Raw genomic sequence first — 13,722 nt, forward strand, 5'->3', positions numbered from 1 at the left:
ATGACTGGGAAGGCTGTTAAATTAAAATGTAATTGCCTCTGACGTGGTGGGTTATGAAATTAAATAATGTGCAATTTTAGGGGCTGTAATAACAACAACACCTTCACAGTGGCCTGATAATTAAATAGTTTCTTCACAGGTGGGCCAAGGAAATAGGCTTGTTATTTTATTGGTCAGATTTGGTCAAGTTGTTCCTCTTTATGACACATCACTAGTGTGTTATTTAACCACTTCAACCACGTACCTATCCTGAGGGCGAACATTGTGTTAAAATAGCCGATCTACAAGTGTAAAGGTTTACACGAAGGAAAAGTTTTGTATATGCATTATTATTATTATTATTTATACTGATAATGATAATAATACTACTAATAATAATAATATTAAAAAGCTTGAACAGCAGTATCGCGAGTTGCCACACTGATGCACAAATACACAGAGGGGGTGGAGCACTCTCGAGAGGCCATTCTAATATCCTATCATAAGCGCAAATTGTCACTTATTGGGTCAAGCAAGCAGACACAAAAAAAAAGAACACAGGTTGCCAGTCACGATTACAATGGACAAACCAAGGAAAGGACAGCCCGTGTCACTCTACACGCATTCTCAATTGATCAATGGTTCAGCACCACCGCCGATGGACAGCGACAGGCCCTGTGTGCTGTGATCCAGCACCATACTGGTGGATACAACACACCAGAGCAGCAAAGCAGCATACAGAGCAGCCGCCTGACTGTCACAGTCAGGGTTGCCAGATCTGCTTATTATAATTTCCCCGTAAGATTTTATTTGAAAATAGCCGATCTACAAGCTCACAACGCGTCGCATCGCGACGCGTTGTGAGCTTGTAGATCTGTTATTTTCAAATAGCTGATGATTATGTTAAAGTGCTCATGTGTCCCATAGTCGCTTCTTTTGGGCTGGTTTTCCTAGACCTGGTTGCTTGTTTCTCTCACAGAATCTGGCAACACTGGTCACAGTCTCCAAAGAGACAGTAGGCTATCTTGGTAGTTAAGCCATTACCAACACAACAGCAACAGATGCAAAGAGTTAGAGCGCACATAGGGGCACCTTACATTTTAGAAAGTCCACTGCAGCTTGGGCTCGGTGATGGCAAAGGGCAATTTCCATACAACTGCAAAAATCTGTAGCTGCTTGTTCTGCTGTGCTTTTTTGCGTGAACTTACTCTGACAAGTATTATAATTGGAAGGTAGAGGAAAGACATAATGTGTGGGAGGTGTGGAAAGGTCTTAACACATTGCCAGCATTTTATAATAACAGATCACGTTCGGTGCCGAAATCTCACCGTTGAGCTGCCGCAGCGCTGTTTAAACTGTAGACTCCACGACGCGCATTCCATGTGAAACAAAGCATGTCTCCATTTTGCCCGATGGTCCTGGCTAACGCCTGGAACGATAACATCTCTCACGCGAGTAACAATGGCGGAGCGATCGTGCATGCAAAATGAGTCGTTTTCCCCAGCGTAAGAAGTTTCGGAGTTATAGGGGTTTTAGAGAAGGAGATAGAACGGAAGCGGATGGGAGCCATGTTTTTTGACACGGTGATCCATCTGTCCTTTCCTTCTCAGAATCACCACGGGTGATTCCAGAGCTGCTCCAGCCCCTCCCGTGTGGAAAAAAAAAAAAAAAAAAAAAAAGACTGAAAACACGGTTCAGACCGTGTTCGGCACCAAAGCGCTACTCTGTGAAAACACGGTTCAGATCGTGTGTTTGGCACCCGTGTTAAGAACATGTTCGGCCACAAGCAATCCACCAGCCAATCAGTGGAGGGCAACCAAGATAAAGCCAACAAATGAAATCTGTTTTTCAACAGGTTTGATAATACAATCCTCCCCTTAGCCTTCCAGCTCATATCCCAGCACAACCCATATATGTATATATATATGAGTCAACATGCAATGTACTTGACAGCTAGTAAAATGGCGGACTACCCTATAATATATTGCTAACTGCTAATCATTTTAAATGTGAAATTAATCAATATCGAGCAACGACATGGCCTATTTCTCACTTAAAATGTTATCAGGGACTATTTTTGGTCGTACTAAATAGGTATAGATATACTGTAGTGCCATCAATCTTCAGCACTCCACTTCCTCAAAAAGTACGTTAGCCTACGCTATACGCCCACTGGCTGGCTGCAAGCGACAGCTCAATAAGGTCTGGCGACAGCAACACAGTGACTCGGTGACATGTACTGACAAAGTCACTGCTAGTGTGTGAGCGCAGGGTCAGGATGCAGAAAGAGTAGTAGGAGGCTGTCATTTAACCCGTTAAGACCGGGAACGCATCTGTGTCATTTTTTAGATCTCTTTGGCTATTAAAAAAATGCAGATATACAAGCTCAAAGCTTTGAGCTTGTAGATCTGACATTTTTTTGAAAAATCGTGAAAATGTGTGCAAATCTTTGAATGTGTATATATTTTAAGAGCGATTTTTTACAAAAATTTGCTTCTGGGGGATTCTGCAAATGTCTTCTAAATTTTTAGTACAAAAACGTATGTTGCTATATACATCAGTGGTTCTCAAACTTTTCTCAAACTTTTTCATGTCCAGGACCCCCAAGATTATATGTATTTGGCGGTGGACCCCCATCTGAAAATACTTAGTTCCAGGGACCCCCAGAAGCAAAGATTTGAGTTAAAAATTTATATATATATTCAAAGATGTGCACACATTTTCACGACTTTTCATAAAATAATAGCAAATATACAAGCTATGAGCTTATAGATCTGCTTTTTTTTTAATAGCCCAAAGAAATGTAAAAATGACAGAGATGCGTTCCCGGTCTTAATGGGTTAAAAAGGACTGTCGTGAAGAGAATGACAGTAATTGCTGCATGAATCAGCTGAGTTGTCAGGTGATGTAGTAGGTTGCTCAGTTTGAGCCATGAGCTGAGTATTATGTCATAGATACTGTAACTACTGTAGGAGTTTGACTGCATGGCCTGGCTGAACTAACACAATGCTCAATCTTGACAATATGAAGAAAAGACACAACTATGACTTGTGGATATGCACTATATTTCCAGAGTCCAATATGTCTTTGCATATTTAACACATTTTGAAGCATTTTTGAAACTTTTTTGGAATGCTTAAGTAATGACTCTTATGTGTACATGTACATTAAATAGCTTTGCAACAAATAGTGCCAAGTTAATTATGGAATTGGTTTGTCCAGTGGTGAGGGTGGTGTGTTCATATTTCATTTAAGGAAATAAGGAATTAAGAAAAAAGAAAGAACACTCATGTCACTCATGTATTTAAAGGAAGATAAGATAAGTAAGTTGAACGATGGCAACATTGGTCGATTCAGTTGAACCAACACTTTGGTCCCAAACAAGATATCACAAAAGCAACTATAAACACCTTCCTCTGCTTTCCTGATTATGCTTAACTGAACTTCTTTATTCATTAAAAATAAATGATGACAGTAGAAAATCCAATAACATGATTAATCAAGGTTGTGCTGTGTAGCACCCGAGGTAACAACAGATACAACAAATGATCTGTGAAAGCAGACTCGAGAGCAACAGTCACACCACTAGATAAAGGAACAGAATACGTCCTCCCTCTTGTTAACACATTCCCTGCCAGAGGTTTTTTTTTATTTTACTTCCCCCAGTGCCAGTGTTTAATTTTTTTTTACACAGGAGCCGAGATACAGGATTTTAAAGTAATAAGTTAACCAAGGAGTGAATGGAGCTAGAAATCTTTGGATCGTGATATCTCTGGTTCTGTGTGGATAAATTGAAAAAAAAAAGACCAAAAAAAAAAAAAAAACTTTTTTTTTTTTTTTGGAAAAACGGTTATACTCGTGGATGGCAGATTTTGGCAGTAAACGGCTGTATTTTTCATCAACGGTTATACTCGTGATTGGCAGGTAAAGTGTTAACAAAGAAAACAATCCCATCATATATATATATATATATATATATATATATATTGTAGCATATCCTTACACTCACACTACTGGCTGGATTGCCATGGGATTCTCTGAGTGCAATCGTGCCTCTCTTGAAGGTGAACCCTAACCATTTGAGTGACCCCATGACCTTTCATCGAATGCCAACCTCAAGCCAACATGTCAACTTTGCACACAAGGCATCTCATAATTTAACAGGCAGAGTGAAAATGTACAAACCATACTAATTTTGGTGACCCAATGCCCTGTGTTCTAGTGCCAACCTTAGGCTAAACATTTATTTTTAATTATGGTAAGCTACTTTTTTTATTTTTAATTGTATCATTATAATTCTCTCTTTCTTTTTTCAGCTTTTGCTGTTGTTTACACTTTACACTGATAATCAGCCAGTGAAATACCCTGACACCCCCCCCCCCTGCTTCTTTTCAAGCCGTCATAATTAAGGATGAAAAATGTGAAGGGAAAACAAAATCCTAACACAGAGATGCCTTTCCTTCTGTTCGATCCTCACCCTAATCGTTCCTCTGTTCTTTGTACACCACAAGTAATGAGCTGAAAACATTAGAGTGGGCGTATTCCTGTCTGTTTTTCAGGCTTCTCTGTTTTTCCTTTCCCCTAAAGGTGTCAAGAGATTCTTCCTTTGATCTCTGCTGGCCATATTAATCAAAATTAGCAGCGCCCGTGTTAGGCATTGCTCTGCTCAGCTCCATCTCTTTGTTGAACACAAAGCCAATTAACAGTGGTACGACTGAATAACTATGGCAACTGTGACGCAGAAACCAACAGCAACGCGCCATGAACATGTGCCAAAGCCTACTTGTGCTTCATAGTGATGCCTGCTAAAAGGTTTTTTTCACTCCTAAAAATAAAGCAACACGGTTATGAAAACGTTCCCTTCTCAGAAATGTGGAATTTCTGAGGGAGAACATGAGAGAAACAAAGTTGAAAAAGGGCAGGGAAAGCGGAATGAAACCGAAAGCGAAAGAGAGAGAGAGAGAGAGAGAGAGACCCTGGTTGAGAAAAACAAAGAATGATGATGAAAAAATCAGAAACCACTGACATGAGGTACAAGAGTTGCTGAGAAAGCGAGTGAGACCAAAAAAGATAAATAAATAAATAAAATTCCCTGGGCTCTATCCTCGTGTGAGCAGCCATCTTGGGTGGCTAATTATGATGGGTGGTTTGCTGGGCTAGGGGAAGTTAAGCGCCTCACCTGTATCCATTTAGGAAGGCCTCGCCACCGGAGACTGGGATGTCTCCTGTCAGCATCTTGAAGGTGGTGGTTTTCCCGGCCCCATTGATTCCAAGCAAGCCAAAACACTAGAGGAGGAGACCACGGGGAATCCTCATTAGGAACACACAGAAGACAAAGTCTCCCACTGCAAACACAAGGCTTTTTCTATAGGAACACAGTGATTATAGCAAAGGGATCGTGGTGCTTTGTTACACATAATGGCACTTTTAATTGGTCTGCAAGTCTTTTTTTTTTAGCTGCAGTGTGATGGTTGTAGTGTAGTGTGGCTGTAGTTCCTCTCTCTACATTGGCTTGGGCTGTAATATAATTATATAAAATATGGGTTATTATATTATATAATTAAGCGACTGGGTTATTATATTATATAATTTTTGAATAGCCAAAGTGTAAAATAATGCTTTTTAGCTCAAATGAAAAAGTGACACAGATGCGTTCCAGGTCTTAACACATTGCATGCCAGTCGCGTAGATCTACGCGAACCTATTTAAAGCCGCAGCGTGCCAGTCGCGTAGATCTACGCGAACCGCCGATTCCCATGTTAAGTGCCCCAGGTGCACTTTCCGAATTTTTTTGATCCATTTCCGTTTCCGGTTTTCGGTCGGAAACGGAATTATTCGGGTTCCGGTTTTTTCGATCGTATCCGCTTCCTGTCTGGGATCCTGTTTAAAACTCGATTTTCTCTGGTTGTTGTTTTTCTCCTCGCTGATCACTGTTTACCGTTGATCGACTGTAGCTTCAAGATGGCGGCACGGATTTGGAAACTGTTTTCGCTCGCCGTTTCTCACGGATCCGCTGTGTGTTTAGAACCAAATGAACGCGCACTTTTAACTTATTTAGCGAGGTCTGTGGCGACATGAAAAAAACTAAAAAACAACAATAAAACGCTGGCACTGGTGAGTACATTATGAGATTAAACTCTGGCATGGAATGTGTTAATGGGTTAAGCGCCTGGGTTATTATATTATATAATAACCCAGGGGTCCTTGAGGGGTTTCCTGGGGGTCCCCAGCAAAATGAGGTTTGGTTTAATTTAACTATTATGTCAATGGCCAGAAGAGAGTATGAGCATGACTATTCAGTTTGACTCTCCACTGATATTCTCGAATTCTGTACTAAATCTAATCCAACAAAAAGAACGTCTCTTATGGCAGCCTATAACACGTGTCAATTTGGGGTTCCTCAACATGAACATGTTTGAGAAGCACTGATTTAACCCATTAGAACCGGGAAAGCACCAGTGTCATTTTAGATTTTAGCTATATATATATACTGTAGCATCACTTTTTCAGGAAACTCTTAGGATTTAGAACACCGGTTTAGAACAGTGGTTTTCAAATATAGCAGATATATAAGCTCACAGTGCGTCACTTTGTGACGTGTACATCTGCTCATTTAGAATATTTTTGTTGAATGTTGAATAATTTCGTGTTTTTTTTTTACACAAATCTTCTCTTCTGGGGGTCATATCATATTTGGGGGTCCTTGGCACGAAAAAGTTTGAGAACCACTGGTTTAGAAGGCATTTGTAGAATCGGCCTCAGGTCTTAATGGGTTAAACTGATCACTGTTTGCACTTTGCACAGAGGTGTATAGTAAATGGTAAATGGTGCATTTATATATCGCTTTTATCCAAAGCGCTTTACATAGATTGTGCATTACATTCACCCATTCACACACAAACACATTCACACACCGATGGCGGAGGAAACCATGCAAGGCACCAACCTGCTCATCGGGAGCAATTAGGGGTTCAGCGTCTTGCTCAAGGACACTTCGACACCAACTCTGGGGGAGCGCCCTAGCCCGGGATCGAACATGGGAACCTTGCGGTTTCCAGTTCACTCTACCCGGGCCACTCTACCCCTGAGCCACTGCCGCCCCAACCATAGTCTATGAGTTTATACAATATTGTTTCAATGTTTTGCCATAGCAGTCGACGCCTAAAACAACAACAACTGACAGACGCCTTTGTACACAAGGACACCTATATTCTCTAAATTACACACACACACACACGCGCACGCACAACAAACAACAAACAACAGAGCAATCCCAGCAGCATACACCGCCTCCAGTCACAACAAAGACATGACTTCCTCCTCCCCTTGTCTTTGCTTGATGTATCCACTTCCTCCTGGAGGGCACTCGGCAGGAAGTGGCCTCTGCGGAGGCCTGTGGTCAGGTGACCTAACCCGCAGGAAGCTCTGGCTGGCTACCCGTATAAATATTTGATTTCTGTCATCCATTGATCCGTACCTGCTTGTGACCTGAGCTTGTGAATGCACGGCATGAAGGATCAAGCTGGACGTAAATAATGCATGAAAATGCAGCTGTGTGTGATCAGCGGGGTCCTGTGAATCACATTATTCCACTGGCATTTACACTGGGCTTTTGGTTAAACAGGGGAAAGGCAGGATATGGTTGGGGAGCACCACAGAGCACAGGTGCATGTCAGTGATTCAGATCATGTTTAAATGGAATAACCCTGGGGTATCGTGTAGGTGTGTGTGTGTGTCTGTGAATGCATTGGGTGATGATATGACAAATGATAGAGAGAATCTCTGGCAGTAAGTGTGTGTTTTTTACAAAACAGTTTTTTACTACTTTTGCGGGCCATGGGTAGGCAACCCGGCCTGGCGGAGACTTGCGCTCCCATTTTTTCTAGTCTTTTCCTGGTTTTAATCACTTAAGCCAAATCAAAACAAATTTAGAAGCTATGAGCTTGTAGCTATTTCCGCTGTTTTTTTCTTTTTACTATTCTTTAAAATTCGTTAAAAACTAAATTGATATTATCGTCACAATACAATACTGAGATATTTGGTCAAACATTGTGATTATTTGATTTAGACTCACTGCTGATATGAACAACTTGTTCTTGTCTATTTTCATGGGATGATTTTCAAATGCTAGAGTGGATATTACCATGTTGTGGTATTGGCACTGCCCTGTAGCAGCGTGGGTGTGTGTGTGTGCGTGTGTGTGTGTGTGTGCATGCGTGGTCATTTCTGGAGGTTTTCAGCTCACCTCTGCTGCCGGTACGCCCACGCATATCCTGTCCACAGCAGGGGTCTTCTTTCCCGGATACACCTACATGGAACAGAGCATGAAACTAATCAACCACAAAAATGATAGAGAGACAGAGAGAGAGAGAGAGAGAGAGAGAGAGAGAGAGAGAGAGAGAGAGAGACATTTTGGTGCACACAGTTTAAAAGGGTGGATGGCCGTGAGAATGGAGTGATAGTCCATAGCAGCAGGAAGGAGGTGAGGTTGGAGGGAGCAGGTGGAGAGAGAGAGAGAGAGAGAGAGAGAGAATGGAAGAGAGAGGAAGGATAGTTAATCTGAGAGGCACACTTTGCAAGAGAAAAGCAGATGGGGATGTGTGAAAGGAATCATGGGAGCTACGCAGGCAGGAGGGGGAAAAAAAGAGTAATGGCCGTGTTTATCTTTCACTCGAATGAATCGGTGATCGCGGTACAAACGCACGCATATATACACACCAACAACAATGTCGTTTACGTGCGACGATTGTCTATTCGTGTACCTTAACTTTCTCAATTACTGTATGTGAAAACACTTGGATGGAAAATATGCAATTTTTTTCAAGTGCCTCTCGACACTTTGTCACGAAGTATACACCAGGCTTTATTCTACTGGATTTTGCCGTTGAAAGCCTGTGACATACAGAAAACTAGACTAGGTCAAAACCTAGTATAAGGGGTCCCTATTATGGACTGGAGAAGTAATAGTATTTCTAATTTCAACTTCCTGCACAAATAAAAAAGTGTTCACAATATTTCTTATTCTGATAAGAATCTGGCTTTAACAGTGGTGGACAAAGTACTGAACCCCGTTACAAGTCAAAGTACGCAAAATTCTGGAGTACTTGCTTTAAAAGTATTCAAAAACATTAAATTAGTATCACGTCATCAGCATATTCCATTTGTTCAAAAACATTTCTGTTGTTTAAAAATCATGTTTAGTTGCTACTAATTTAAAAAAAAATATTGTTGTTAATTGAAATATATAGAAATCCACATCCATAAGCACGCCCTGCCTGCTAAACCAAGCCCTCTTGGATCTGCAAGGGATAAGCAAACCAACCCTTAATACTTCACTTAACAAATATACCTGGCGAACATGGCATACCTGGCACAGCGTGGGAGGACCATTAGGGACCGTCGCAAAGTGGTTTCAAAAGGGACATTGATTCCTTTCTCTGTCACAGAGAGCACGACATGGTCCTTGTCGCCGCATGGATGTGACAGTTTATATATAATTTACCACTCAAACACTGTGTTCCTTTGAGGTACAAAAGGATAGAGAGATGAATCACAGCGTTTTTCAACAGTTGAACTAGCTCTTAAGTCTGAGTCACACTTGAATGCGTGAAGCCCACAATGACTAATAAAAAAGAAAAGAAAAAATTATAAGGCTACTTACATTCAAAAGCTGATTCCCGTTTTACGTAGCTATCAAATAAAAGTATAATTTGCTGTCAATGAGGAAGCAATCTGGGAACCCATCGCCAAATAAAAAGGAAAAACGGCGCCCTCTGCTGTTTTTTACTCTTGCACTTGGCTCTGGGAGGAGCTCAACGTAGCACCCGTGCGCAAGGAAACCAGGGTTTTTGGTGTGCCCTCCTTATGTTTTCATTCCCACTAACAATATTTCTACACGGAACACCAACACCTACTTCTCCCAGAGAACATGGATCGTTTTGGTTATAAGCCCACTTGTTTCTATGATGAAAGAGCAAGTTAAAATGTGAATATCTTTCCGTGGTTTTGTCTGCTCCGAGGACGCTATTGTTAAATGAGTTTCGGTTTGTTTTCAGTGGGAAGCGAGAGCACAGACAGTAAATCCCGCCCACTACATTTGATTGGGTAAAGCGCGGCCTGCTTCCTGATCTGAAGGCACGCCCACTTGTAGGCCAGTGCGTACACGTTATGACAAACCCCCCCGACAGATTCAAGCGGAGAGCAGAATCTGTTCTTGAGAGATTAATGAGGAAGTGAATGAGGCTGTTTGCTGGTCACGGTGCATTTTGGTGTGCAGTCTCTGTCTGTGCATTATTCAAATTATGGATTATCAAATGTACACTATGCATAAGCCTATATTAAAATTGCCTAGAGGGCGGGTCGACGGTGACGTCACAAACGTAACATCCATACCTTGCAAGGCGCTCCGTTTCTCCAATCCGTACCAAACTTGGCACAAACACTGTTCAGCTGTTCAACACTGGCATGAGAATAGTCACACTAAAACGACTAAATTGCACACATATGGGGCACTACAGCAGTGTTGCAGCAGTTTCTGACACTTCAAATGCCCATAGCTTGGTGACCATTGCTCTGATCAGCGCAATATAGGACTAGATTTGAAGGCCGCACAGCGGCCTGAAAACCTAGTTAATAAAATATGCAATACTAAATGAGGGCAAAGATAAGAGCAAAGAAAAGTGTATGGGATATGTTCAAACGTAAAAGCCATCTTATAAGACAGGTTGGTGAAAGCTGTTGGAGCTGGTGTACGGAGGGCAGCCCTGTGTACCAAAAAAAGGAAATAAGTGTCGGGACGTGTATGTGGGTGGTTGTGGATGTATACGTGCACGTGTTTTGTACACACGCAGGCAAAATACTATGTGTATGTCCTTATACTTTAAGCCAAATTGCTGAACACAATGTGTTGCTCTGATGTAAAAGAATGAACAATAAAAACTTGGTCACAGAAAAAAAAAACTTTTGTATGATGAAGTAGGGCATTAACACAATACCCGCCATGGACGCATAAAGTCGTTCTATTAAATTGTCCACTTGCCCGCCAAGACGCATAAAGTCGTTCTATTAAAAAAAATTGGCACGCTGTTTTAGGCACCCTAACTTTGGGATGATCCATCGTCACTCAGAGAAGAAGTATGTGGATGTGACGTCATTCTAAAAAACGTCACATCCATCCGCCCTGACTATGGGATTTTCAGAAAAACACCTCTAACTCAGTTGCTGTTTTTTGCATTGAAAACCACCGTTTTCAGCGGGCCCCAGCCCCAAAATGGCGGATCGCGGTTGGAATGTTGTTGTTCCTCTGAATACACAGATCCCTACCCACGGGGACAATTTTTTTAGTTTTTTTGTACACAATGTCGCTTCCACGGCGTTTCAAAGATCATCGGATTAAGGTAATTACGCTGGCAAGGGGATAACAAGCGATGTTTAATACCTTGGAAATGCTTTGATGACTGGTGTCAGGAAAAAAAGGTGTAGTTTTAAATCTTCACAGAGCATCGTGGTCAATTACATTTTGTCACATTTCTTTGCCAGTATCAGAAACAGCAAAGGGAGGCAGACCAGCGCACAATGAGGCTAAATGTAAATGTTGCATAGCAACCACCTTGCTCGTTCAGGCAGTCGGGGAATATTTTCTTGTACAAATTATTCTTGTAATGGAATCGTTGTTGTTGAACTTGTTGCCAAGTTCCCTTCACAATTTAATGAGGAGGGTAACAAAGCATTGGAATAGTGAAGTGACATTAGTTTACTCCCTATTTAACTTGAAAGTTAGTTAGCAGTTTTATTCCAATTCTGAATGCTCCCATTAAACAAATGACGAATTAGCAAATGCCACTTCAGGCCTGAAAATCACTGATATTCCATTCATTACATGCGTAGAGAGCATGCCTAATGCATTTGCTGAAAGCGAAAGGCAAAGCACAGAACCAGCCCCTCTCTCACCATCACTCGGTGTGTTCAGTACAGCTACATAACACTTTGAGTGTGTAGTAAAGTTATCCGTTATCCAAATAGAGTCAATCAAAGTATAATCTCCTTGTGTGCACTGTAAGGCGAGGCAAGTTTATTTCTATAATACATTTTAAGACAGACAGATCGATATACCTTGAACAATTTATCCCCACATAAAACAGAAAAATACAAATACAGCGCAGAAGAAATTATGCAAAAAATAATAATAATAATAACTCAGTGAAAGGCAGCAGCAAACAGAATTGGCTTTAGCTTTGATTTAAAAGAACTGAGAGTTGAAGCAGACCTGCAATATTCTGGGAGTTTGTTCCAGATATGTGGGTGAATATAAAAACTGTTTCTCCACACATTTAGTTCTGAAAGCACGCCTGTCCCAGACGACCTGAGAAGTCTGGGTGATTCAACAGAACACCGTAATGGCTGTCGTGATTGGGGTGACATTTAATCAGGCGAGACAGTTGAGAGTGTGATGCTTCCGTACTAACCAACCATGCAAACAATACAGCCCTGCTTGCTGGAGATCACACTTTACAAGCCCGCGCGTCGAGACTCCAGGAGAAGCCGAGTGCTTGCTTAATGGGAAGAGCATGACAACATTGCAGAGATCCAATTCCCATTGGAGTCACCCGTGCTTAAAATATATGCGCTTGTGTTACTTTAAGGTGCTTTGAACAACTCAGTTGCATAAGTATAATGTCTGAGAGAAAGTGAGGCTGGATCAAAAAAATGAATGCGATGAACTGGCCCTTAAAAGTAACTTTTGTAGGTGACTTTAAAGCATCCGGATCACACATACTAGACTCAGATGTACTTTTCAAAGAATGAAATAAACCTTGAAAATGATCTGTGCTAGAGAATTATATTAAACAAAAAATAAAGACAAAAAATAAACAGTGCATCACAGTGCAAGTGTCATTGCCTTTTTGCAACGGTTTGTTATCTTCACGCCAAACTGTATTTGCACCCATCTGTGCACCTCTTGCTTTAATAGGTGGTTTAAATATAATCTTCTCAAAAGAGAAGACTATCATAAATGAATGGGTTAATTTTTTTTGTAATTTTCCAAATCCTCTCCCAAAGTCCACATGGTCGGGTAGTACCCAATTTGGTCAAACTGTGTTTTTTTGTATTCAGGGGGGCTGAATAAACAATGAAAAAGTTAGATCTCTCACTTGTGCCGTTTTTCCATTTCAGCTACACAAAGGTCCTTTGCGTTTTAAAAGCAATTCAGAATTTCATCCCATTTCAATACAGGTTGACCAATCATTGTTGAGCTGCCCAGGAATGAGGTTAATAGAATGGCGGCTGTAGGCACACCGGGGCCAAGTTAAAACTCAATTGAAGTTGAAGGTAAAATTGGAGTGATCTAGTTAGGTCACACCGTTGAGGAAAGCTTGGAGTGCAAGAATGTGATGGTCTGCAGCTGTATTGTGTGTGCAGTCTGTGCACGTGACAGTAAACAACTTGAACCTGAGCGTAACATGACCACTAAATTAGTCCACAGAATGCATTGTTCCTGGCTGCCAGGCTGCCAACCAGTCACTGAAGTGAACAGCCTTTCACAAAAGATTAGACTATGATAAATGGATGGGATCTCTTTTGGTATTTTTCCTCATCCTCTCTCAATGCCAAGTGTGCACAAACACACTTCACACAGATTGCATGGAAAACCAGGCACTATCACTATGCAATGCTGGAGTGGTGTAATTTTCTAAAGGATCCATGTATAGTACCATTGATCCATTGCTGCAAGCATGGAATCAG

General features: G+C 41.3%; 1 protein-coding gene across 1 annotated transcript in view; it reads right to left on the reverse strand.

Annotated features, from left to right (window-relative positions):
• The window catches only part of LOC308101484 (phospholipid-transporting ATPase ABCA1), a gene marked incomplete at its 5' end in the record, with an annotated part of 254,815 nt that overhangs the window by 35,573 nt on the left and 205,520 nt on the right, over positions 1-13,722 (reverse strand). The window contains 2 exons of the mRNA XM_080450900.1: positions 5,159-5,265; positions 8,225-8,287. Of these exons, the coding sequence (XP_080307026.1) occupies positions 5,159-5,265; positions 8,225-8,287 (170 nt within the window). The remainder of the gene's footprint in view (positions 1-5,158; positions 5,266-8,224; positions 8,288-13,722) is intronic.

This window comes from Gymnoscopelus braueri (assembly GCF_963280865.1).
Source record: "Gymnoscopelus braueri genome assembly, chromosome: 15".
Lineage (NCBI taxonomy): Eukaryota > Metazoa > Chordata > Actinopteri > Myctophiformes > Myctophidae > Gymnoscopelus > Gymnoscopelus braueri.